At 43.2% G+C, this 26,692-nt stretch overlaps 1 protein-coding gene across 1 annotated transcript; it reads left to right on the forward strand.

Moving 5' to 3' along the window:
* The first annotated feature begins 300 nt into the window (after window positions 1-300).
* On the forward strand, window positions 301-22,936 carry Myh4 (myosin, heavy polypeptide 4, skeletal muscle). The gene is made up of 40 exons (NM_010855.3): window positions 301-322; window positions 520-568; window positions 3,074-3,316; window positions 3,409-3,552; window positions 3,883-4,039; window positions 4,630-4,657; window positions 4,750-4,864; window positions 5,274-5,366; window positions 5,509-5,572; window positions 5,712-5,810; window positions 5,914-6,017; window positions 7,086-7,224; window positions 7,934-8,052; window positions 8,153-8,302; window positions 8,860-9,030; window positions 10,935-11,244; window positions 11,715-11,785; window positions 12,317-12,404; window positions 12,485-12,602; window positions 12,777-12,900; window positions 12,990-13,126; window positions 13,241-13,496; window positions 14,195-14,437; window positions 14,671-14,847; window positions 15,044-15,189; window positions 15,462-15,552; window positions 15,643-16,032; window positions 16,489-16,615; window positions 16,947-17,065; window positions 17,166-17,362; window positions 17,788-17,971; window positions 18,057-18,222; window positions 18,321-18,445; window positions 18,676-18,984; window positions 19,581-19,784; window positions 21,102-21,227; window positions 21,315-21,485; window positions 21,572-21,676; window positions 21,779-21,874; window positions 22,677-22,936. Exons 3-40 carry the CDS (start codon window positions 3,113-3,115, stop codon window positions 22,827-22,829), a joined length of 5,820 nt encoding a protein of 1,939 aa, NP_034985.2. The 5' UTR covers window positions 301-322; window positions 520-568; window positions 3,074-3,112; the 3' UTR covers window positions 22,830-22,936.
* The last annotated feature ends 3,756 nt before the right edge of the window (window positions 22,937-26,692 follow it).

Consider the following 26,692-nt stretch of genomic DNA (forward strand, 5'->3'; position numbering starts at 1 on the left):
CTTTGAATTCTGTGATGAATGATACAACACCCAAGCCGGGAGAAACAGCCTCCAAAAACCCTGGATCTCCATTCCCTATCAGATGCTTATAAAGAACCCTAGATCATCCCCTGTCAAATTATTTATAGATGACAAGAAATATTTCTAATTATATCCATTCACAGCCACAGTCAGTGAATATTGTGTAAAGAGATTGCCAAAAATGGTTTTGCCAAGTAGGTCCGCAGCTAGGACAGCTGAGGTGGCTGCTGTGTTTGCAGAACAGCCTCTATAAAAGTGAAGCTGGGGTGCCTCTGTCCTGTCCTTCCTCAAACCCTTAAAGGTAGGTATGTGTAGCAGAGCACTTGGCTAGCTGTGCACTCCTGATGGGAGCGGGTGCTCATGTGAGGGAGATGACTGTTCCTTCCCAAACTCTAAGTAATGTCGGCATCCCTGAGAGAGGCATTGCACACAATATAGCTCTAGGACTTTGTCATATAATGGGGGGAAATACCCAGCATCTCTTTTTTCTTTCAACAGTACTTGTCTGACTCAAGCCTGCCTCCTTCTTCATCTGGTAACACAAGAGGTAAGAGAAATTTATTATTACCTTCCAGAGAACAAAGGGCTCTCGCTATTGTTAAGTTTTAATGAGTAACTGTTTTATTTTCTACCTTATTATTGGGCATAGGAGCAACTGGTCTTCATAAGTAGCTTCTCATGAAACTTTGCCTTTTATTTTATTTTATTTTTTTATCTTTTTTTTAAACTTTGCCCTTTAAAGCCAAACAAATCTTTATGCAATTAATTTAATCAAACAAAACTTTATGCAATTCCTCTTTTGCATTTTGTTGGGAGAAGGCAACCCTCATGTATATTTAATATATGTAGAAAAAAAAACAACGTTGCACCAGAAGTCAAAATTCCTGGGTGCCAACCTAGGCTTTTCACCAATTCAACTCCTTGGGTCACGCCAGCTAGCTTTTACGTGTCTTCAAACATGTGTGTTGCAAGAGCATTAACACTAGACGTGGACTTAGACAGCCGGGCTCATAGCTCGTCACTGCCTTTTACCACCTCGGTGACCCTGAATGACCCTTTACCTTGCTGAACCTTAGTTTCCTCATCAGTAAAATCAGAAGGGCAGATTCAAGTCGGCTGCTAATGTCCCTCTGGCTCTTGTTGTCTAAGATCTAAGTCAGTGGTTGCCAACGACTCTTCCATCAATCAAAACGCTCAGTGGGTCTCCTGTCTTCTGCATGAGGAGATGTACATGAAGAACATATAAATGAAGAAAACTTGCTATGTATTTAAGCAAGTTCATAGTCAATATATTAGGTAATATCAATGTAGAAAAAGTAGCAAATCTATTGCTTCCAAGGGAATAAATGTTGCTTGTTGACACTGGAGGTGATACCACTGTGTGAATAGAGCCCAACACCACACAACAAAGTCCCTTGAAGGCGAGTGGCCTAAAGGTGACAAAGGACTGCTGAGGCAAGAGCAGAGAGTTAGTGTCCTTCCTGTGCCCCAGGATCTACTGCATAACAGCAATCACTAAGGCAGAGTAATCGATTCAAAAGTGCTTCACTTAAAACCCCACAAACAAGGTCATGGAATAGTGTTTGAAGGGAAAATGCTAACACCAATGTTTCAATATCTGTCCCTTGAAAACAGTTCTCAATTTCCACATCTCCCCATAAGACATTTGTTGATTCTAAGCTACAGCATGGGGAAATTTTTGTATCTATTTTGAGAAGAGATGCACTGATTCTAACAGTAGACTGAGATGTTTTATGGAAAGTCTATGAAAGATTAGAGCCTTTGTCATCACCATCAGTCACTAGCACCTGCATGCTCTTCCGGACTGCTCCTCTTCCACTCCAGAGGTCACCAGCTCTTACTCCGGCCAGAGAGGGAGTTATTTTATCTGACCAGGATTTGTCAGTTGGAAAAAAAAAGTTGTGAATTGGTTTCAGTTTGAAACCTCATAGTGGCTATCAGTTTCAGGAGAGAAATTAGAAAGGTGATGTTTTCAAAGAGAGAGGGTAAGAGAGAGGGAGGCCATAAGCCTGACGCAGTAAGGACCGGGCAGAAACAAGGGGTTGGGGGAGGCTGAAACAAGGGGTTGGGGGAGGCTGAAGCCAGTATAAACTGGCAAAGACAGACTTTGATAGGGGACCACTGGGCAGTCTCATTAAAATGTAGATGCTTTTTTTCCTTAAGTAATTCTTCAGCGTTATTTGTGCTCAAGTAAGAGTGACAACTTATGCATAGTTTAGAAACTGACAGGAGGGACTTGGTTTTGACCTGGAACAAAATCATTTTTCATTAATTTACAGTTTTCCTTATACTAATATTTTATTACTATCCATTGTGCTTATTTTTTTCCTTTATTTACTTAATTTTTGTTAGTTAACTACAAGTTTTTGTGCATAAAATATTCAACCTGAATTTAGATTTTTTTTCTTACATAAAAACTTAAGGATTTTGGCATTCAATTTTAACAGTTGTGGCAAGGGAAATGGCTATTTTTTTTTTTTTTAGACAGTATTTCTTTATTATGTAGCTCTGGCTTTCCTGGAACTATGAAGGCTGGGCTCGTCTCAAACTCATAGAGATCTGCCTGCCTCTGTCTCCCAAGTGCTGGAATTGAAAGTGTGTACCATCACACCAAGCAATATTTAAGTTTTAAAAAATAAGTTTATTAAGATGAAACAGAAACAGAAACGTTATTTTCTATGTCTTTCTATCATCACAATGACAAACAAACAAACACATGGAACAGATGGGCAGGGAAAGGAAAGAATACACAGAAACAACAACCTGTAGCCTGACAAGTGTCGTTGGATGGCTAGCATCCCCCTCCCAGCTCTCAAATGTGGTTTATAATACAGAAAGAAGAACCAGAGCTTAAAATATCTCAAAAAATTAAACTATTAACCCAGAACCATTAGGTACTCTTGTCTTCTCTTAGCTCCCTGGCACACTCCACAAGACAAACCCGAAATAGCATAAGAGAGTGGCAAACTAGCCATGTTAATGTGGAGACCCACAGGTCAGGGTTATCATTCATTCCCATTTCTTCTTCTAGGTGCACCTGGCCCTGAGCTGCCACCAATAGCCCGCAGCCATGAGTTCCGACGCTGAGATGGCCGTTTTCGGGGAGGCTGCTCCTTACCTCCGGAAGTCTGAAAAGGAGCGAATCGAGGCCCAGAACAAGCCTTTTGATGCCAAGTCATCGGTGTTTGTGGTGGATGCTAAGGAGTCCTATGTGAAAGCAACAGTGCAGAGCAGGGAAGGGGGGAAGGTGACAGCCAAGACCGAAGGCGGAGCTGTGAGTAAAAGCAAGACGTGGGAGAGGTTGGGAAGCATGAATACTCTTCTGCTAACTAGTTGGCACCAACTGTATCCTTCCATTCTTAACAGACGGTCACCGTCAAGGATGATCAAGTCTTCTCCATGAACCCTCCCAAGTACGACAAGATTGAGGACATGGCCATGATGACCCACCTGCACGAGCCCGCTGTGCTGTACAACCTCAAAGAGCGTTATGCAGCCTGGATGATCTACGTGAGTGTCCCCTACCGGGTTTCATCCAGTCCGTGTACTTTCTGCTGTTGAAATGTCCCATTATGTCAGTGTTATAAATTATGGTGCCTTTGAAAATGCACGTGCTGATAGTTAGCTCTCTGCCTAACTGCATTAGTTGGTTATCTGGAACATTAGTGCCACAGTGGACAATGGGGGAGGGGTAGAGGGCAAGCTGCCAATGGATGCAACCATGGAGCCTAATGAGGATCCACACTTCCTTAGATCCTCTCCCCTGGCCCACACAGTATTATTTCCAAGTTGGAGTAATGAGGTGATTGCTGACTTGAGCATCCTTCTCTTTGTGTACAGACTTACTCAGGCCTCTTTTGTGTCACCGTCAACCCCTACAAGTGGCTGCCGGTGTACAACCCTGAGGTGGTGGCAGCCTACCGAGGCAAAAAGCGCCAGGAGGCCCCACCCCACATCTTCTCCATCTCTGATAACGCCTACCAGTTCATGCTGACGGGTGAGTATACCCATAATCACAACCTCTACAAGCACTAGAAAACACTTGTAGACTCAGCACAGAGAACATGTGGCCAGCTCCTTGAGAAAGAGATGCTTTGCACATGTGATAAGAGCAAGAAGAGTGGAAAAACTGATTAAGAGTGTGATGCACCGATTATAAACGTATAGGGAAATTTGCTTAGACGTCTATGCTAAAATCCAAATTGGTTGATGCTCATTTCAGTTCAATTTGATCACAGTTAGGTATCAGCTCTGCATCTTAATTACATCTACTGTATTATCTCATTTTAAAAAGTAAGCTTTGAAATTTTATAAGCACTACAGGGCATGCAGCCACTTGGCCATACAAAACACAACAGGATTTTGAACTATGATCCAGGTAAAAGAAGGAGACGTGGAACTGTTAGGCCACCTGTATTTGTAAGAGAGTGGGCTGGTGCATCCCATAATCCTCCACATTAAAGATGACACCAGTGTGATAATTAGCACACCTTCCACACTTAGTTCCCAAGACTTGTGAGAAGAAGAAGAACACAGCTTTAGCAGCGTCTGTGCTTTTGTTTACCCTGTGGTTTCTTCCCTTCGCAGATCGTGAGAATCAGTCCATCCTGATTACGTAAGTAGACGCCTCATCTTTCTGTCTGCTGAGTTTCGATTGTTAGGGCAGGACCTCCTGCCTTACCTTCTGACTTTCATTCTGTCCCTCAGTGGAGAATCCGGGGCCGGGAAGACTGTGAACACGAAGCGTGTCATCCAGTACTTTGCAACAATTGCAGTCACTGGGGACAAGAAGAAGGAGGAGGCGACTTCTGGCAAAATGCAGGTGGGCATGTCCATCTGAGAGAGGCAGGAGGAAAAACCAGGCTTTTCAAAGCGTGACAGTGGCATGTCGAAACCATAGCAACCAGATGCCCACAATGTCAGAGTTTAGAAAATAAACTTTGGAAGGGCTTTGTGAGACTCAGATGAACAGGGTGATAGGCTAGCAAGGTATAAGCCTGAGTCTCCACAGCCATTTCTAAGAAGCAAATGTGGGGCCTGAGAGGCATAGAAATCAAGCCATGTCATAGGCATGTCCAACTCTCCAATATGGGCTCCCACCTTCTTTCTAAAGCCTTCCCTAGCTACAGGGTGTGACCAAGGGTAGGGGGTCTGGGGACAGATGAAAAGCTCTTTTAGTATATACAGCTCAGACAACCCAAACTTTATCATCCTTTCTCATTTTTCTTAAGGGGACCCTTGAAGATCAAATTATCAGTGCCAACCCCCTGCTGGAGGCCTTCGGCAACGCCAAGACTGTGAGGAACGACAACTCTTCTCGATTTGTAAGTCTCCTGGTTGTCCTGTTGGTGTGAGAATGACCACTGCACATTTAGATATGCCATGCCGGTGTACGTTCCACTTACTTGGCCCTTAGTTAATGAAGTGGTTTCCAGCTTCTAATCAACCCTCTTTTGCCTCTTTCAGGGTAAATTCATCAGAATCCATTTCGGTGCCACAGGCAAACTGGCCTCTGCAGATATTGAAACCTGTGAGTTAATGAACACTGGAGCCTGAGAGTCATTTCTTTGGGGCACGCAGATTGGAAAACCTTGCTCTTCTTTCTGCTGTAGGACGTTTGATTTAAGTCATTTAACATCATTTAAAACGTGCTTAATCTACCCTTCCAGATCTGCTAGAGAAGTCCAGAGTCACCTTCCAGCTCAAGGCTGAAAGGAGCTACCACATCTTCTACCAAATCATGTCCAATAAGAAACCAGAGCTTATTGGTAAGGAACATCCTGATTTATCTCCATCAGGGAAGACCACACCCTGCCCAGGAAATGTGCTGAGAACCAAACTAACTCTGCATGCTCTTTTCCATGTGTCCAGAGATGCTTCTGATCACCACCAACCCATATGACTTTGCTTACGTCAGTCAAGGTGAAATCACAGTGCCCAGCATTGATGACCAGGAAGAGCTGATGGCCACAGACGTAAGTCATCTATTATGGATGAGTATATGTACATGTTGGGGAAGAGGCGGGAGATAGTACGTAACCCTCTCTTCTATCAGAGTGAAATGGACTAGCACAAACAGTGGGTCAGACAGGGCTACCTTTCAGGCTTTTTACATTTGGGGGAAAATATCACAGATTTAAATGCCACCCCACACATGCATTTATGTCTCCTATCTGCAATAAATGTTAGGTACCTGTCATCCCTCACCTAGCTGGGTCGTTTTACTTTTTATGGTGTTAGTCACTCTTGGCTCAACACTTGTACCCTATAATATAGTGATTTCTTTTCTACCTTATGTTAGTCTCCTTACTCTGAAATCTTGGAAAAGCTGTCATATTAGACTATTCTGAAAAGTTTTTAAAAAGTGTAACAACCTCACTCCAGGGCCTTGTTAATAATGTGTAGTTTCAGGATGAGGTAGCCCTAGCCAGCTAGGACTAGAAGAAAGGAGGAAGTTTTGGGAGAGACACACTTTAATATACCTCTTCTGATGCTGACTTCTCTCTATAAGCCACATCAATGTTTAGAATGAGTAACTAAGAACGTAAACAAAATCCGATAGAGCAGAGAATAAAACAGAAAGCATTTCAACAAATGTGAATGGTCAGGAAAAATTTATGGTCAGTTAAGCTGTGACCTGATATCAGAGAAATGTGTGGAGAAACAGTGGGAGCCAATGCTCTTCTCATGCCTCTTTCCGGAGTCATCCATATCAAGTGAGGTGGGAGGTTGGCAAACTGGGGCTGTGCATTTAGTTAGGGCAACATAGGGGAAGAAGACACAAGCTGGGAGAGAAGAAACAAGAAAGTGTGTGGATAGTGCACATGCTGTCTTAGCACCCACAATACTCATTATGGAAAGACTAATCTATGTCTCCTAATGTTACTCTGTGGATCAGAGAAGAAACGGACTTGCAAGCCATCAGAGCATTAGTCAGATATAAGGCAAATCATGGTGAGGACGTGGGAAGCCAGACCCTTCAGTGTCCCCAGCAAGCTGGCAGGCCATGGTGATAATTGTTGGTAATTCAATTCTTTCAACAGACTGCTGTTGATATCCTGGGATTCAGTGCAGATGAAAAGGTGGCCATTTACAAGCTCACAGGCGCTGTGATGCATTATGGGAACATGAAATTCAAGCAAAAGCAAAGGGAAGAGCAGGCTGAGCCAGACGGCACCGAAGGTAACACTCCTGTTGTCACCATCCATCTGATCCAACTAGTGTCATGAGCCTTTTCAGAAGCGGGGAGCCATTCGTACTGCCTGACCTTTCTAAGGAGCGACAAAAGGTTTAGGGCAAGGAGATGATACACTGATATTTTACATTACTGAGCAAATTTACAGGACCTTTACTGTTTCTGTCCATTCCCCTGTTCTGTTTTTCCTGTGCGTGCGTGCGTGAGTGTGTGTGCGTGTGTGTGTGTGTGTGTGTGTGTGTGTGTGTGTGTTTGGTGTGTATCTGTGTATGTCTGTCTGTCTGTCTGTCTATCTGGTGCTAGAGACTGAACCTAGGGCTTCATCCTGAACTACATCTTCACCCCTCTTCATTTGCTTTTTATGAGAAAATGCTTACTTCTTGATGGGAGCACATTTTATTCCAGTGATAATTTCAGAATTTCCTTGCCATCACTGGGATAGGGTTTCTCATAGTATTATCTGCAGCGTACTTTTGCTGTATTTTAACAATTACACAGAGCCTAGGCTTCCCAAGCTCCAACTTATGAACAACTAGAGTTGGCATGAAGAGCAAGAGTGCTTTCAGACATAAACAAATGGACAGACTTCACAACATTTGCCCCTCACTGGAAGAAAGCATTGCCACCAGCATCACTGTTTGCCATGAAGCTGTGTAAGTCACTGTCAGGCCCACTGTTCTTGCATCTTCCCTGCAGTTGCTGACAAGGCTGCCTATCTGACAAGTCTGAACTCTGCTGACCTGCTCAAAGCCCTCTGCTACCCCAGGGTCAAGGTCGGCAATGAGTATGTCACCAAAGGCCAGACGGTGCAGCAGGTAAGTGTGATTCAAGCCCCTGATTCACTTGAACCACTGGAGACTTAAAAGTTTGTCCCTGCGTCCAACTCAAACAACTAAACGGATGCTCTTCCTGAAGGTGTACAACTCCGTGGGTGCCCTGGCCAAGTCCATGTATGAGAAGATGTTCCTATGGATGGTCACCCGCATCAACCAGCAGCTGGACACCAAGCAGCCCCGGCAGTACTTCATCGGGGTCTTGGACATTGCTGGCTTTGAGATCTTTGACGTGAGTAATGAACTGTCTAGCAGATGCACTTTAGCAGTCACGTGACTGGTCTTGCTAGAGCCCTGGAAATCCTCTTCACAAAAGATAAAAAGATATGCTCTACAAAATGTACAAATTCTTGATAGATTGGGTCACTGGAGGGATCTGAAAACACGTCAGTCAGTGTGAATAGGATAAAAGAGAATGCTGTGTTTTCAGGACTAGAGAGAGTCTCAAAGGATGGCCATAAAAGCTTGCTCAAAACTGATCTTGGGTTCAAGCACACAAATGTAGAAACGCTTTCTTAGCTCATCCTATTTGAATATTTCAAAGAGCTCCTATTTAACAGCATTTTGCCCAATATGCAATATTTAATATAGTTCTTAGAAAGCATTTGAGAATTTAACTCTTAATTTAAAATTATAACACCCTTTAAGGGATGATCTGAAGGTATAAACCGTCAATATAATAACTCTAAATGCCTCAAAATTTGAAAATAAAATGTATTACCTGACTTATAGGAACAAATAGGGAACTTATGAACAACTGCTTACATTCATTTATCTCTTCCTATTTAGTTCAACACCTTGGAGCAGCTGTGCATCAACTTCACCAATGAGAAACTGCAACAGTTTTTCAACCACCACATGTTCGTGCTGGAGCAGGAGGAGTACAAGAAGGAGGGCATTGATTGGGAGTTCATTGACTTCGGGATGGACCTGGCGGCCTGCATCGAGCTCATCGAGAAGGTTTGTGTGGCTTTCAAAACTTCAGAACAGGCACAAAGCGTGTCCTCCTTTCTATGTTTACTTACAATCTCAGCTCTCAAAGGGTAGGCAGTGGCACCTCTTGACAAGATTGTGTGCTCTTATCAGTTCGAAGGCATGTCATGAGCAATCTGTTACTAATGAAAAAAGTAGAGTAGTCTCCAGGAAAGAAAAAATAGCACACATGGATTCACATTTTCATCTCTTATAACTTCATGCTTCCTTGGTTTTTTAATGACATAGGGTCTCCCTATGTGACCTTCACTGGCCTTGGAACTCACTATGTAGAACCAGGCCAACCTTGAACTCACAGAGATCCTCCTCTTTCTGTCTTCTGAGTGCTTAAAGGCACATAGAACCATACATGGGCTTTCTTATTCCTCATTTATTATTCCTACATGATTTTATACATATGGAAAGAATGGATGAAAGTACAGCCAGTCCTCTGAATAGTTAATTATTACTAGTATGGCTATGCTGTTGCATTGTGCTTGTAACCAACCTCCCGTGTGTTCTGTATAACAGGGCATTGTATAGTAAGATGCTTAAGGTTGGGGAGTTAATTGTTGAATCTATCAATTTATCTCTTACTCATGATTACTATCCAGTAAATATACGAAACTTCCATTTGACTTTACCTTCGGAATGAGCTCTGAATTCTCTATTAGTAATTAAGGGAATTAGTCATTAAGGAAATCTGTCCAATTAAGTTGGAGCAACAGATGTATCATATTTTGATAGAAATCATTGAACAACTTCAACGTTCAGAACTGTTAGGATCCTGGGACTGGAGAGATGGCTCAGTGGTTTCAGAGTGCTTGTTGCGATATCATGAGGTCTGGAATTGTGATTCCAGTATCCACATCAAGTGGCTCACAAACACCTGGAACACCAGCACCAAGGAATCCTCCATCCTTTTCTGGTTTCCACAAGCCTTCAAGCATATATACACACATGCATTCTCTCATACATGCACATGCACACACACAAAATGCCACACATTGTCATGTGCCTTTTGGTACCAAGAAAGAACCTACGTGGAATCTCCCTAAGCAATAACAAAGGAGAAATAAAATGGAATCATCATCTAGGAAAATTTCAAATACTCAGCTCAAAATGTACAAACATAGAAAAGTAAAACCCTAGGTAGCACAACTTAGGCAAATGTGTTAATCCTTCCACTGCTCATCAAAACTATGCAGGCTCCAGAAAAAGCATTTACTTCCTTCATGAGTATTTCAACTTCTGGATTATCAAAACAGTTTTTGAGGTTGAATTTGTGAGTTTGGAGAGTCATCAATGCTAAATTTGCTTTTAGTCTCCTGTATCAAATTTGTCTCAGAAAAATCAGACTGCTTTGTGAGCAAAACCTGATGGATCACCAGTCCTTAATTCCACAGACATGGGAGAAGGGCTGAAAGTACAAAGAGTTTCCATGAGGCAACATGAGATGCACTTTCTTCTTGATGAAGTTTCATTCCCGTTCATCAGACACACAGCCTCTCCTTTTCCCATCTTTTCCATCGGTTGTGGTCAAGGATGTTACATTGTGAGAAGGAGTATATCAGAGTACATATGCATTTGTAGGGTAAAAATCAAGCTTTAGAATTTCATCTTACATACTGAACACATTTGCCAGATGGTCCAGATGGGCTTTTAAACTAAGTCTTTCAGCAAAGTATATGCGTTCCTATGCATTCTTCAGATGATGATGGTCGTATTTTGTTAGAAGAGGGGAATGATGAGATAAGATGTCATCTGTTTAGGCATAATTCCAAGTTCTTCCTTTAGAATGCCTCCTTTTCAAGTTTGTACCAATCACACAAATTACCAGAGCATAATTTTCTAAGGGACCCATCGCTATCTTCTCCCTTTTTAATATCCAGCCGATGGGCATCTTCTCCATCCTGGAAGAGGAGTGCATGTTCCCTAAGGCGACAGACACCTCCTTCAAGAACAAGCTGTATGAGCAGCATCTTGGAAAGTCCAACAACTTCCAGAAGCCCAAACCCGCCAAAGGCAAGGCTGAGGCTCACTTCTCCCTGGTGCACTATGCGGGCACCGTGGACTACAACATTATTGGCTGGCTGGACAAGAACAAGGACCCCCTGAATGAGACCGTGGTGGGGCTGTACCAGAAATCCGGGTTGAAGACTCTGGCTTTCCTATTTTCTGGGGGACAAGCTGCGGAAGCAGGTAACTTTTTATAGTATCAACTTCTTCTAAGAATCGCATCACAGAAATACACAGTTTGTCAGAGACAGTACAGGTTAGTGGTTCTCAACCTGTGACCCTTTGGGACAGTCAAATGAACCTCTCACAGGGGTTACTCAAGATCATCAGAAAATATAGGCATTTACATCATGACTCATAACAGTAGTGAAATTACAATTTTGAAGTAGGAATGAAGATAATCTTGTGATTGAGGCCTGTGTCAAAGGCTCACAGCGTTGGGAACGTTGAGAACCACTGATATAAGTATTGCCAAGTCTACTGCGAGAACTCAGGCCAATGTCAGTGAAATGAAAGAAAGCATATTTAGCAACCATGGTACACAGGCATGTACAGATAGATGAGCTATGAAAGGAGGAAGGGGGGAGATGAGTATCATGGACTCTTTAGAAACATGGCCATCCTGACCTCCATTTTTCTACTCTGCTTTTCAGAGGGCGGCGGTGGAAAGAAAGGTGGCAAGAAGAAGGGTTCTTCTTTCCAGACCGTGTCAGCTCTCTTCAGGGTACAGTATAACCTTACACTTAGAAGATAATTAAACTGTCTTTAATGAGAGATTGTAAAGGATGCTTATGGTAAAGGTGGAACAAAGTAGTAGTCATCTAAATCTGAAAAATATCTCTGGAAGTTTTTAACAAAAAAAGAAGACACACCCACTGTGTCTCTTTCATAGCAAAGCCTGTTATAAATGAGACCTTGCCTTCCCCCAAGCCTCAAATAAGAAAGATCTGGCAGTAAAGACGTTTTAAATGAAATCAAACCCTCTTTAAAAACCACCCACTGTGTTCCATAACATCTACTCCTTACGATCAAAGTCTCAATACAAAATCTTTTTGATTGTCGTGGTTTGAGAAAAACCAGCTGGAATGAATTATTTATGTATAACCAGGAATGTTCTAGAAATCCACCCTCCAGACACACAGGCTGGTCCTCTTGGTCACCATGATCTATCTGAGATAGCTCATTAGAATGTGATAGAAGAAAAATACACTCTATAGCCAAGAATTGCTCTAAACCTTTCCATACGGTTTTATAGGAGAATTTAAATAAGCTGATGACCAACTTGAAGAGCACCCACCCCCACTTTGTCAGATGCCTCATTCCCAATGAAACTAAGACTCCTGGTAAGACCCTTCTCATGCGCAGAGCAACCCCAGTGTGACTTCTCTTTAGATGACTATAGAGAATGTATTCTACTTTCCAGGTGCCATGGAGCATGAACTGGTCTTGCACCAGCTCAGGTGTAACGGGGTGCTGGAAGGCATCCGCATCTGTAGGAAGGGGTTCCCCAGCAGGATCCTCTATGCAGACTTCAAGCAGAGGTGTGTCTCACATCCGCTCACATTTTACATAGAACATTGTTAAATTTTAAATGCTGTTTGGTCCTCTATTGTTTGACTGATCCATCTTTTCAATAGTAGCTGCTACTGTTCTAGCTGTTATTTCTCAATGAGGAAAAGAAAAATGTGTTTTAATTATGCTGTTCGTTTTGACAGATACAAAGTCCTGAATGCAAGTGCCATCCCTGAGGGTCAGTTCATTGATAGCAAGAAGGCCTCTGAGAAACTTCTGGGTTCCATTGACATTGACCACACTCAGTACAAATTCGGTCACACTAAGGTACCACCAGTCCAAATTGCTGGCATGATTTTATCACTTTCAGAGTTTCTGCCTGAGGTGAAATAACAATCTAACTGCTCTCTGCCAAGGTTTTCTTTAAAGCCGGCCTGTTGGGAACTCTAGAGGAGATGCGAGATGAAAAGCTGGCTCAGCTCATCACCCGCACTCAAGCCGTGTGCAGAGGGTACCTGATGAGGGTGGAGTTCAAAAAGATGATGGAGAGGAGGTGAGGAGCAAAGAGTGTCTGCCTTTCCTACCTCTTTCATCTCGGAATCCAGAGCACGTGTGATGGTCACTTCACAATCTTTGCCCACTTGTTTCTGTTTTTCTCCTTCCACAGAGAGTCCATCTTCTGCATTCAGTACAACGTCCGCGCCTTCATGAATGTGAAACACTGGCCCTGGATGAAGCTGTATTTCAAGATCAAACCTCTGCTGAAGAGCGCGGAGACCGAGAAGGAGATGGCCAACATGAAGGAAGATTTTGAGAAGGCCAAGGAGGATCTGGCTAAGTCAGAGGCAAAAAGGAAGGAACTAGAAGAAAAGATGGTAGCTTTGATGCAGGAGAAAAATGACCTGCAGCTCCAGGTTCAAGCTGTGAGTGTCGGATACTGCATATAGTCCTATCATAGTTCATAGTCAGGATGTGACTGCCTATAAGCAATCCCAGGGCTCAGAGTAAACAATTTCTATCCAGGCGCCTGTTGTGATTGCCTGCCCTTCAAACCATTAAGATTCAAACCCAAAGAAACAGCAGCCTAATGGTGCTTACTATGTGCATTGTACACAGCCTGGTTCATGGTGAACAAAGTCATGAAAACAGCTAGACATTTTCCTTTCTGTATACAACATCCTCTTATATTAGAATATTCTCTCTTTGGTAAATATAGGTAAATGGAACTAGAAAGTACATTATTTTTATCAGAGCAGGGAAAAACAAAAAACAAAAACAGGCTAATTTAAGCCTGTAATTGAATGTGAGGGGAAAAACCCTGAGTTCAAGAATTAGTAAATGACTCTTTCATAAGGACTGAGGGCTAGTAAGTCATTTGTATTTTCAACAAAGCCACTTTTTCCTCATTTTACCTTCTACACATAGATATTTAGAGTTAATATATTAATCTACTTGGTCAACATCTTGAGATTGGTGCATTTTGTCTAATTTTTTTTAAAGTTAGCAAGTTAATGGCCTACTCAAAGATCAACTGGTAGTCATCTGTTCCCAATTTTGAATACATTATAGTGTATTTTCGATATATCCTATACAAATGGAAGTGTACTATTTCTCCCATTAGGAAGCAGATGGCTTGGCTGATGCTGAGGAAAGGTGCGACCAGCTGATCAAAACCAAAATCCAGCTGGAGGCCAAAATCAAAGAGCTGACCGAGAGGGCCGAGGACGAGGAGGAGATCAACGCGGAGCTCACGGCCAAGAAGAGGAAGCTGGAGGACGAGTGCTCAGAGCTGAAGAAGGACATTGACGACCTTGAGCTGACACTGGCCAAGGTTGAGAAGGAGAAGCACGCCACGGAGAACAAGGTACAACCACTATTCACTTTCAAGCATTTACAAATACTCAAGCCTGACTCTTAAACCTTAAAATCATGGAACGTGAAAGGGAAAATGTTACAATGTTGCCATCTTTTTTATGGCTGCTGTATTCCCTGTCAGGATGTTGTCCTGAGAAGTTAAATTATCATGTATTTTGGCAAGATGACATGTTTTTTTTTTTTTTTTTAATCAACATTCCCATCATCTGTCCAAATCTAAAGGTGAAAAACCTGACAGAAGAGATGGCAGGCCTGGATGAAAATATCGCCAAGCTGACCAAGGAGAAGAAGGCCCTCCAGGAGGCCCACCAGCAGACCCTGGATGACCTGCAGGCAGAGGAGGACAAAGTCAACACCCTGACCAAAGCCAAAACCAAGCTGGAACAGCAAGTGGATGACGTGAGTATGAAAAGCAGTCTTTTTCCTTATAAGGGATGACATACGCCATCATGGAACGAAGCCACCAGTGGAGCCCATGAGCCTCGAAATGCAGGCTGAGAGTCCTCGTGCTATTTGTTGTCACTTCTGAGTTTTTTCTTGAGTATCTAGCAAAGGACATAGGGTTCAGGGTTTAACAAAGTCCCCTTTGATTTAGCTTGAAGGATCACTGGAACAGGAAAAGAAGCTGAGGATGGACTTAGAAAGAGCCAAGAGGAAACTGGAGGGGGACCTGAAACTGGCCCAAGAGTCCACAATGGACATAGAAAACGATAAACAGCAGCTCGATGAGAAACTCAAAAAGTAAGCGTTATAGGATTCAGCCCTGACTTCTCACTGTGTGGGTGCAGGGGAAACACGGGTTTGAGTGTTTCCAAATGATTGCTTCATCATATTTGGGGTGAAATAAACAAGGGCCAGCTTTAAAAATATTTAATTAAAATGGCACTGGGTAGATTTGTAAAACATGTGTTTCTCTCTATTTTAAGGCAATCAGTATAAAAAGTTCAATTATGCATAGGTAGGAAGGCTGGGGGAAGAATTAACCATGAGCTAATGTGCTGCTGTTAAACTAGGAAAGAGTTTGAAATGAGCAATCTGCAGAGCAAGATTGAGGACGAGCAGGCCCTCGGCATGCAGCTGCAGAAGAAGATCAAGGAGTTGCAGGTACATCCATATCTTCTATCCGTCTAATTCATCAGTAAACGAAAAATGATTGACCCAAGAAGCTGAGTTGGTCTTTTCCACCACCTCCAGGCCCGCATCGAGGAGCTGGAGGAGGAAATCGAGGCAGAGCGGGCCTCCAGGGCTAAAGCAGAGAAGCAGCGCTCTGACCTCTCCCGGGAACTGGAGGAGATCAGCGAGAGGCTGGAAGAAGCTGGCGGAGCCACTTCAGCCCAGATCGAGATGAACAAGAAGAGAGAGGCTGAGTTCCAGAAAATGCGCAGGGACCTGGAGGAGGCCACGCTGCAGCATGAAGCCACAGCAGCCGCTCTTCGGAAGAAGCACGCGGACAGCGTGGCTGAGCTCGGGGAGCAGATCGACAACCTGCAGCGGGTGAAGCAGAAGCTGGAGAAGGAGAAGAGCGAGCTGAAGATGGAGATCGATGATCTCGCTAGTAACATGGAGACAGTCTCCAAAGCCAAGGTCTTTCCTAACTTCCTAAATTATCTGAAATACATGAAAGTGATTATATACTCTGTGGGACTCTAGCTAGCCACACTATACATCACCCAAGATCTCTGATTGACATCACTGTATTAAATGGAACCTCTCAAGGTTCCACATCTTATTTTTCAAAATCACCTTAAACATTGTTGCTATAGCTACGGCAATAGTAATGCAGTGGCAAGTAAAAGTCCCCTCTATATGATGTGGGCCATAAATGATGTTCATGTTTCCCCAAAGAAAGGACTCTAGTTTTGATGATTACATATTCACTCAGTCAGTCACATATGCTCCTCCACTGCTGTGATCCCAACTGCTCCCAAGCACTGTGCAAGGCTTGGCAGCAACATCAGTAACAGCCTGTGTCTGCCATACATAGTAACAGATCTCTAAATCTCAGCATCATCTTGTCCCGTCCTTTACTTCCCATCACAGGGGAACCTTGAGAAGATGTGCCGCACCCTGGAGGACCAACTGAGTGAAGTGAAGACCAAGGAGGAGGAGCAGCAGCGCCTGATCAATGAACTGTCAACCCAGAAGGCACGCTTGCACACAGAGTCAGGTCAGTCTGTGCCACACTAGCCTGGGAACAGCAAAGCATGAGAGGTCTGCCCGATCCTGGACGCTGGGGTCTTGCCCTGCACAATGTGTACAAGAGATGGTTACAAATGAATGACTCTAAGCTATGATTAGAGGCGAGTTGGGAAATGAACCTCTTGGGCTTGGGAAAGTTTTGTTACCTCCATAACCCTCAAGAATCCCCCATTCTACAATACCAAAGAAAGCAGTTCACGAACATTCTGGAGACACTCTTTGCACTCTATGAATAAGGAGGGTCGTATTCTGGTCCACCTGAGAGAAGAGAGTTCAATCATTTGTGTTTCCTCTCTCAGGCGAGTTTTCCCGACAGCTGGATGAAAAAGACGCTATGGTTTCTCAGCTTTCCCGAGGCAAACAAGCATTTACACAACAGATTGAGGAACTAAAGAGGCAGCTAGAGGAAGAGTCCAAGGTGAGAACCCTCTGTTGAGACTTTCATGCATGGAACTGGGCAGCCTGAACCACCAGTGATCAGAATGCAAACTCACAGTGTACAATTTTGGGTTATTTAGGCCAAGAACGCACTGGCCCACGCCCTGCAGTCAGCTCGCCATGACTGTGACCTGCTGCGGGAACAGTATGAAGAGGAGCAGGAAGCCAAGGCTGAGCTGCAGAGGGCCATGTCCAAGGCCAACAGCGAGGTAGCCCAGTGGAGGACGAAATATGAGACGGATGCCATCCAGCGCACAGAGGAGCTGGAAGAGGCCAAGTATGGGTTTCAATGAATTAGACAGAAAGAAACTGAAGTAAAGGAAAAGGGAAGGAAAATGGGAAGGAATAATTGTACCAGGAAGAGCATCAAATAATTTCACAGCTTCCATATCTATACAGTTAAGAGGACCATGTACTCAGTCTAGGATCCCACTAGACCCTAGTGAAGAAATGCATCGTTTCCCCTCCCCCTTCTCTCTGGTTTCATAGATATGTTTGAAATAGACACTTCAGATGGAAAAGAGCTCCCCTGGGAAATCAGAATTCTGGGAGAGATAAAATGGTCACTAAGAAGTAATTCTGGAAAAACCTATGGGCACAGAGAAATAAGAGATCTTAGGGGAAAACAGACTTCCCTAATCAGCGGATAGGTAGAGTTCCTTCTGTTAACTTTGAGTCTTCTCGCACTGACCGCCACCCCAGGAAGAAGCTGGCTCAGCGTCTGCAGGATGCTGAGGAACATGTAGAAGCTGTGAATTCCAAATGCGCTTCTCTTGAAAAGACGAAGCAGCGGCTTCAGAATGAAGTGGAGGACCTCATGATTGACGTGGAGAGGTCTAACGCTGCCTGCGCTGCGCTTGATAAGAAGCAGAGGAACTTTGACAAGGTGGCCCACCGGACCTGGGACTTACAACTGGGGAAAGGGGGGCACTCTGCCTGGCTTCATAGCCTAACTAATGACGCGCTTCCAGGTCCTGGCAGAATGGAAACAGAAGTACGAGGAAACTCAGGCTGAGCTTGAAGCCTCCCAGAAGGAGTCCCGCTCTCTGAGCACTGAGCTGTTCAAAGTGAAGAATGCCTATGAGGAGTCTCTGGATCAACTTGAGACGTTAAAGAGAGAGAACAAGAACCTGCAGCGTAAGCCCCAAGCTTCACAACCCCGCTTAGCTCTAACTGGGTTCTTCCATTCTGCCACCATTCATTCCAACCTCTTCCTTTCATCTGTTCTTCCGCAGAGGAGATCTCTGACCTGACCGAGCAGATTGCTGAGGGAGGGAAGCACATCCATGAGCTGGAGAAAATCAAGAAGCAAATTGATCAGGAAAAGAGTGAATTACAGGCTTCTCTGGAGGAAGCGGAGGTATATGCTTTGTTTGCTCACCCATCTGTTAAGGAGAATTGCAACTGGAATCTACCACGTCCTAAGCTCCCAGGGACAATGTATACCACCAAGGAAAACCTAGACATATATACCACTCAAATGCAGGATCAATAATCTAAGTTAGGATATATTGAAAGAATGGGAGGAGGGCTAAATGTCTTCTTGAGAAACCACCATAGTGAGGTCACCAAAATGTTGCTTTTATCAAGGCATCCCTTGAACATGAAGAAGGTAAAATCCTACGCATCCAGCTGGAGTTGAACCAGGTGAAATCTGAGATTGACCGCAAAATTGCTGAAAAAGATGAAGAGATAGATCAGCTGAAGAGAAACCACCTCAGAGTTGTGGAGTCCATGCAGAGCACGCTGGACGCCGAGATCCGCAGCAGGAATGATGCTCTGAGGATTAAGAAGAAGATGGAGGGAGACCTCAATGAGATGGAGATCCAGCTGAACCATGCCAACCGCCAGGCTGCGGAGGCAATCAGGAACCTTCGGAACACCCAGGGAATGCTGAAGGTACCTAGGGGTGAACATGCACTGTGTCAGCAGGCTCAGTGTTATAGAATTCAAATCTTAGATTTTTAGGAAAATTATAGGATATACATTACCAAAGCAATGTAGTATCAGGATAAAAAAAAATTGTATGTGCCTAGTTGGGAAGGAGCTATGTTCAGACTGAAAGGCCCAAGAGAGAATTTGCTTTGTCACCTGAGACAAAATGAGTGGTAAGGTAGATGTAGATACTGATGACACAATTCAGCTTCCCAAGTGCTAGGACTTAGGCACGACTCACCCAGCTCTGGACCTCCCCCTTTAAGCATCTAGAATGATGTAACCAGTGTAGCTGAATTCTAAGGGTACTTTCCTGCTACAAAATTGCACAGATTTATCCATGATTGATTTTTATGATTTTTGGGGATCTAAAATAAACCATTTTGTGCTTTTGAATTTAAGTACTGCACTAGGCATCCAAGAACAAGTCATTAAGGGTACTTGTAGATACTCCTATTTAATCAGACTCTGAGCTAATAAGATCCAGGTGTGAGCATGTCACTAAATTTGAATCCCTTTTAACTAGAGTGTGAGTAAGAGTTTTTCTGCTTTCTGTGCAGGACACACAGCTGCACCTGGACGATGCTCTCAGAGGCCAGGACGACCTGAAAGAGCAGCTGGCCATGGTTGAGCGCAGAGCCAACCTGATGCAGGCTGAGATCGAGGAGCTCAGGGCATCCCTGGAACAGACAGAGAGGAGCAGGAGAGTGGCCGAGCAAGAGCTACTGGATGCCAGTGAGCGCGTGCAGCTCCTCCACACCCAGGTGAGGTTCAGGACCAAGGTTATCAAATGCACTTCCAGAAACTAAAGGCAGTCTGAAGGGGTGAGCTTTTTCATGAGATGCACACATAATGTTGGCAGCCATGTATTTCCAGGGTTTTGGGAAATGGAAAGAGGGACCTAAGTATGTACTGAGACACAGACAGTTTACAAGTCCACTTTTGGGCTGGCATAGTCATGGTCTTGAACAATCTGGAGTTTAAAGCCAATGGAAAGAAAGCTCAGAAGACAATATGCAGTCACTCATCCAACTAATCTTTCACAACTGTACACAACAAGTAAATAAGCCGATAAAATGTAAAAAACAGTAAGCCATCATATTTATTATTATGCTAACATCACAGTACATGGAAAGATCTTTTGGGTTCAAATCCATGGGGCCGTCATTAGTGCTAGTTAGCACTTGTGTTCCACTTATTTATTTAAAGAAGTTAAATAAAGCAATTAAGTAAGTGGTGGTTTAATGTTGCATAATGACCATATGGAGCACTCATTGCCGCAGAAAGACAGACACAAAGCAGAAAGAGAATATAGCAAATTAAGGTGAGGAATCCACTGTCCTTTTATTTTATTTTATTTTATTTTGTTTTATTTTATTTTATTTTTGGTAAAAAAGCATACAGAAATATTCAAAAGGATAAGCAAAAATGTTATTACTGTTGCCTATGTTTATGGAAGGCATATTATTTTTGTCTTATGCTCATTTGCACACTCTACTTTTTAAATAATAAACCCATGTAACAGAATACTTTTGAACACTGCAATGTCTAAAATGGGCAATTATGGAAATGTTCAGATCCATAGTGTAATTTTAAAAATCAAGTATTAGTTAATATGTGACACTTTTCTTACTAATTATGAGCATCTAGAATTGACTGACCATTTCAAATACTGTTAACTTTCCAAAAACATGGGTGCCCATGATTATCTTTTGTATCAATAAATATGCTGTTTATAAACTTACAAAATAGAGGTACCCAATATGGATGACTAGCTAAAATAAGTTATTTTTCATCAGCTGTGTGGTACATAGCACGATAAAGCTGGACAATTTTACTTTGTGTTTATAAGCAGCCATAGATAACCTTTGGCACTAGAGATTAAATTTTACATTGAATCACTTATGTTTTATGACCAGAGATATAGGTAGAAAAAGCCAGGAACTTGGAATTAACTTCATATTTTGTTTTTATTCTGAACATTTCTTATTATCAGCTATTTAGTGCTACATACACTGGTTATAAATGTAATTAAATATAGTTTTCTTTCTTCTTCTTCTTCTTTTTTAAATTTGTAACAGAACACCAGCCTCATCAACACCAAGAAGAAGCTGGAGACAGACATTTCCCAAATCCAGGGAGAGATGGAAGACATCGTCCAGGAAGCCCGCAACGCAGAAGAGAAGGCCAAGAAAGCCATCACTGATGTAAGCAGAGAGCGAGATGGAGATAGCAAGCCTGAATCCTGCAGGGCCTTGTCAGCCTTTAACCAACTCTGTTTTATAACTCGCCAGGCCGCCATGATGGCGGAGGAGCTGAAGAAGGAGCAGGACACCAGCGCCCACCTGGAGCGGATGAAGAAGAACATGGAGCAGACCGTGAAGGACCTGCAGCACCGTCTGGACGAGGCTGAGCAGCTGGCGCTGAAGGGCGGCAAGAAGCAGATCCAGAAACTGGAGGCTAGGGTGGGTGTCCACGTCTTCTTTCAGCCCCCTACCCATGCGTGTGTGAACAGTCGCAGCCAAACTGTTAACCGTGTTCTCTCTCCCAGGTGAGGGAGCTTGAAAACGAGGTGGAAAATGAACAGAAGCGCAACATCGAAGCCGTCAAGGGTCTTCGTAAGCACGAGCGCAGAGTGAAGGAACTCACCTACCAGGTGACTGACCTTTTCTTCTCTGCCAGGCTTACAGAGTTTGAGAAAGTAAAACTAGCAGGGCAGTCCCCGCTAATGATGTCATCTTCTTGCTGCATCTTTCAGACCGAGGAGGACCGCAAGAACGTGCTGAGGCTGCAGGACTTGGTGGACAAACTACAGACTAAAGTGAAAGCCTACAAGAGACAGGCTGAGGAGGCTGTGAGTATCTCCGCAGAAGCAGGGAATGGTCAGGGACCACAGCTGGTTCTATGAGGCACTGAAGTCCCCATAATTCAAGGGGCTTTCTTATAAGACAATACTACGCAAACCAGGAGCTCAAAATTAGGGAGGAAAGTGAATATTTATCTGGAAAACCAAACTTTTGCTGCAGATGAGTAGAGCTTTAGACATTCTAATTCATTTCTCTGAGACTGCTTCAAGTGCTGTTTCATTCACGTTAACACAGCAATGCTTTTCTACAGCACCACACTCATTATTTAGAATGTTCCAAACTTCCAGCAATCATAGGGACTATGTTAATAAGGGTCTGGATTCTCCTCAGCCTTATTTAACATTGTGATTAAATCCACTTCCGAACTTAAAAAAAACAAAAAAAAAAAACAAAAAACAAAAACCTTTCTCATTCTGTCAGTTCTCAACTCTCCCTTAAAGCTCTCTGGATCCAATATCACTACTGTGTCTTCTCTTAGAAGTTTGTGTTCTAGAAACAAGATAGAATCAGATCCCTGCTTCTTTGACCTCTGTGTAGTCAATATAGCATTCTCCGTGTGCTAGGAAAAGGCATATGAAAGAGTAAAAATGGGGCAGGGACAGTGTAAGCATATTCATTATGTCATCAAATCCGTGGGCTGTCCTGCCCCCAAATAAGAATGCCACCAAATGACAGAACCTTTCACTTTCTCACTCATGAACCAAACCCTGTAACTTCTTTTAGCAGCAAAGGCAATTAACAGACAGAAAATGTCAAATTTTGTTCTCTCCAATTTGTTCCCATTCACAGGAGGAACAATCCAATGTCAACCTGGCCAAGTTCCGTAAGATCCAGCACGAGCTGGAGGAAGCCGAGGAGCGGGCTGACATCGCGGAGTCCCAGGTCAACAAGCTGCGGGTGAAGAGCCGAGAGGTTCACACTAAAGTCATAAGCGAAGAATAATCCATCTTTCTGTTGAGAGGTGACAGGAGAAATCACAAAATGTGACGTTCTTTGTCACTGTCCTGTATATCACGGAAATAAATTCTGCAGATAATTTTGCAATCTAGAAGTTCATTTTTTTTCTTTTAATTATAAGCTCCACGATGCTTTGGGGGCCAATTTATTTCTTAAACACTTGCTGAGTGCCTACTACGTGCAGTGATGTCAAAGAAATGAACCAACTAAAGACCAACGACATGAATACTACTCAGCCAACTTTACTGAGTATTGAGAGCATGTCTGGTACAAGAATGGTCACCAAGGAAATGAGTTACCCCTGTCTTTGAGGAACTCAATTGAGACAGTAAGGGAGGCACATTTCAGACCATATGGAAGGGGGGATTTCCTCAGACAGAGGACATAGCAAGGATATAAGGTGCTACCTGGGAGTCCAGAGAGATTTCTCAAAGGAGTCTGTGAGCTCCTGCTGAGATGAACAGTCAGCTATCAATCAGATGATGGAGAAAGGACATGGTCAGCATAAGAGAAAACAAGTATGAGATTCCACAGTCAATTTAGCATAGATGTCATGAGCAAAGGGTAACAGATGAGAGCAGACACCTGAAGGGAAGGCATGATGATAATAAAGGGAATGGTCTCCCACACAGCTTGGAGGAATTAGAGCATGCATCCACCCGGCCCAGTTTCACAAGAAAGAGAGTTGTTGGAATCTCATAATGGTACACATGGAGGAAAGAGTAAGTAGGAAGGACCAGAGCTTCAAAGGCTGGTTGGAAGGCATGGTCCAGATTCGAGGCAATGGTGGTGGCATGACCAGGAAAGCCAAGAAAGAGTGCAGGGTTCTCATGCTAACACAGAGGAGGTGGGGCAGCACCAAGGAAATCAGCTCTACGATGTTCAGAATGGCAGACGGCCCTGTGGTTATCCACTTCACTTCATTTCAGAAACCCCTCTCCTTGGGCTCGTTCCCCTTCTAAGAAGAACGAGTAGGAGAATCTAGATGAACTCTCATGTTGGCCTTCTGCTTTCTACAGAACCTGACTTTCCTTAGGAGCTCACACATTTTAAGGAGGCTGGAGAAAGGAAATTCATTTCCCAATGTCACACACACAGAAAAGGAACACAAGTAACATTTTATCATAGCCACTGTTTGATTTTTTTCTTTTATACTTTCTTGAAAATTAAAATATTGGTTTCATTGGGTGGATGTTGAAAAAAAATAAGGCAAAAGAATCCCAATTTCTCCTTTTTCAAGTGGCTGATAGATACCCTTTCTATCTATCGGGAAGGCCACTTTGAGAAACTATCTTCCCTTTGAGAAACCTAATTAGTAATGAGGAGCTTGCTTCAGCAGAAGCAAATTTCAAAAGCCTAGAATATAATTATGAAGAATATCTCACCTCAGCCACGATGAAGACTAATGAAATATCCTGCTTAGAGTGGGCATTTATTATCAAATCTTAATTAAGCTCTGTAGAGTTAACCTATCGACCCCCAAAGCACTAGACAACCATTGGATAATTCCGTCTCCTGACTCCGTGATTGCCTAAGCAGAGTTAAGGATGGGTTTTGTTATATGTAAGTCAATTAGTCTGCCTCCCTTTAAGGAAAGAAGCTTAGAGATCACAGATATTCTGGTTAACACTCTTCCTCATCCTCCTGACAGATGAGGTGGGTTTCAGCCTCCATTCTGTGTCTACTAGAATAAAGCCACGCTCAATCATCTCGGACTGCCCACACAACACTCTTCACCTTCTCTTTCATTGCTCTGAGGCATTAAGAAATATCTACACCTCCCTGAACCATGATAGTGTGCATGCAAAGGGCAGGCTGTATTGAAATTTCAGTATACACAAATGTTCTAATTGCAATGAACATTTCACCTGGAGTGGCTGGCAAACCAACTAAGAAGATCCTGGGGACTGGAGAGGAGCTTAGAACCTGCATTTCTCTTGCAGAGGAACTGAGTTTAGTTCTTAGCGCTCCTGCTGGGAAGCTCACAATGGCCTGGAACTCCAGAAGCACGTGACACCTCTGCCTTCACTTCCATACACCTTATCTCCTTGACTTGCTTCATTTCTGACCTGCTACAAGATTATTGATTGCCTCCTTCTGCTAACACATAAGCTCTACAGTGACAGACAGTGCATCTGGCTACTGTTGAGTGTGTGGTAAGTCAGGCATGGCCTGACACACCACAAGTGGTTAAGAAATGTTTGCAGAACGAATGAGAAAGTTTAATAAGAATTTTATCTGCACCATGCACAGTGTTATGCTATACACACACCATCTAAAACTGGATCTACACGCAGAGGAAATTTTAACACAGTCTCTTTCACAAATTTAGTAAGAAAACCTTTCCCTTCCTAGGAAATGGAATAGTTCTTTCATTACCTGTTTTTCCTAGTAAGTATACAACTAACACCCCCACCCCAGATATTCTACTTCAAATTAATGTAGGGCACTCTGATAGACAGAAAAGATGGAGGACCTTAAGGTTCAGGATGGTCAGTGGTGAAGTCTGTGGCTTTGCTGTGTTTCATCATATGCCTACACTCAATATTAAAGAAGCAGACAACACAGAAACACCAATGGATACTGAAAGGGGGATAAAGAATGAAAAGGAGGGTGGATAAAGCCCAACAATATTCTTTATCTCTAGGACCTACAATCTAAGAAGACGACAAGAAATGGACAGCCTAGAAAAAACAAAAAAACAACAAACAACTGTAACCAAGAACTGTTCTAGGCATACCTAATGACACAGAAGCACTGCCTCACCCATCCCCAGCAAATGTTCCATGTAAAGCCTGCAATTCACTTTATGCTTTTGGAATAAGGTGCTTCGATACCATTGGGGTTCTGTCAAAGGAGAACTACTGGGAAGATGGGATTCATCCTGGCTGGTTAGTATCAGATCAGGTGGCATCAAGGTAGATAACATTGTAATCCTTCACACCTACCATCTGAGAGCAAGTGTCTTGCCCTTCTGTCAGAAGACTCCCAAGGAAGATTATGATTATCATTTTAGTCTCTTCCCAGCAATAAGAAACTACCCATATCCAAAAGAAATGGGGTAGCCCACTCGGGTGTCAATAGAAGGGGACCAGGATGTATATATACCACCTCCCTGGAAGCAGTCAGTGACATCACCCTTCTTCTCTCCACACAGCAGTGTTGCAAAGATCTAGCTTAAGGTTTGAATATGATCCACAGTCCAAGGGCATAATGGAAAACACTAAAGTTTCAAGAGGAATTAATCACCATACCAGGGACATCTCACACTGAAGAAAGAAAAGGTAACTCATACAAAATAAAAAGACTATGTAAGGGCTAAGGGAGATGGCTCAGGGTAAAGGGGCTCCTGCTGTATAATCCCTGCCTCTCCTGTGAAAAGCATAGCCGTGTGCACCTGCAACCCTGTGCTCTGTGGGTCAAAGAAAGGAAGACCACTGGGCCTTCCTGGCCCCAACCCTAGCTCCAGACTTAGTGAGTTATTCTGTTTCAAAAGAATAAGGCAGAGAGTGACAAAGCAGGACATAGGGGCATTTTCCTCTGTCCTCCACAAGTGTCAATATTCCCACTCCCATATCCCCTCCTAAATACACTACGTAGATATTTACTTCCTCTTTCTTACCTAATTAAAAAAAACTATAAAGGAATACAACTGCAATGTAATATTAGGCTTGTAGTCATAAATGGATATCATAAACACAGGCAGCATAAATAAATGTAATACATTTGGCAATATAGCACAAAGGAGACATATGGGAGCAAAGCTGTGTTGAGCAAGGAAATGAATTCAGATAGTAAAATAATAATTCTAACAATGTATTTTTGAGTTTGTAATATTAAGAGATATA

Source organism: Mus musculus, chromosome 11 (genome assembly GCF_000001635.26).
Source record: "Mus musculus strain C57BL/6J chromosome 11, GRCm38.p6 C57BL/6J".
Lineage (NCBI taxonomy): Eukaryota > Metazoa > Chordata > Mammalia > Rodentia > Muridae > Mus > Mus musculus.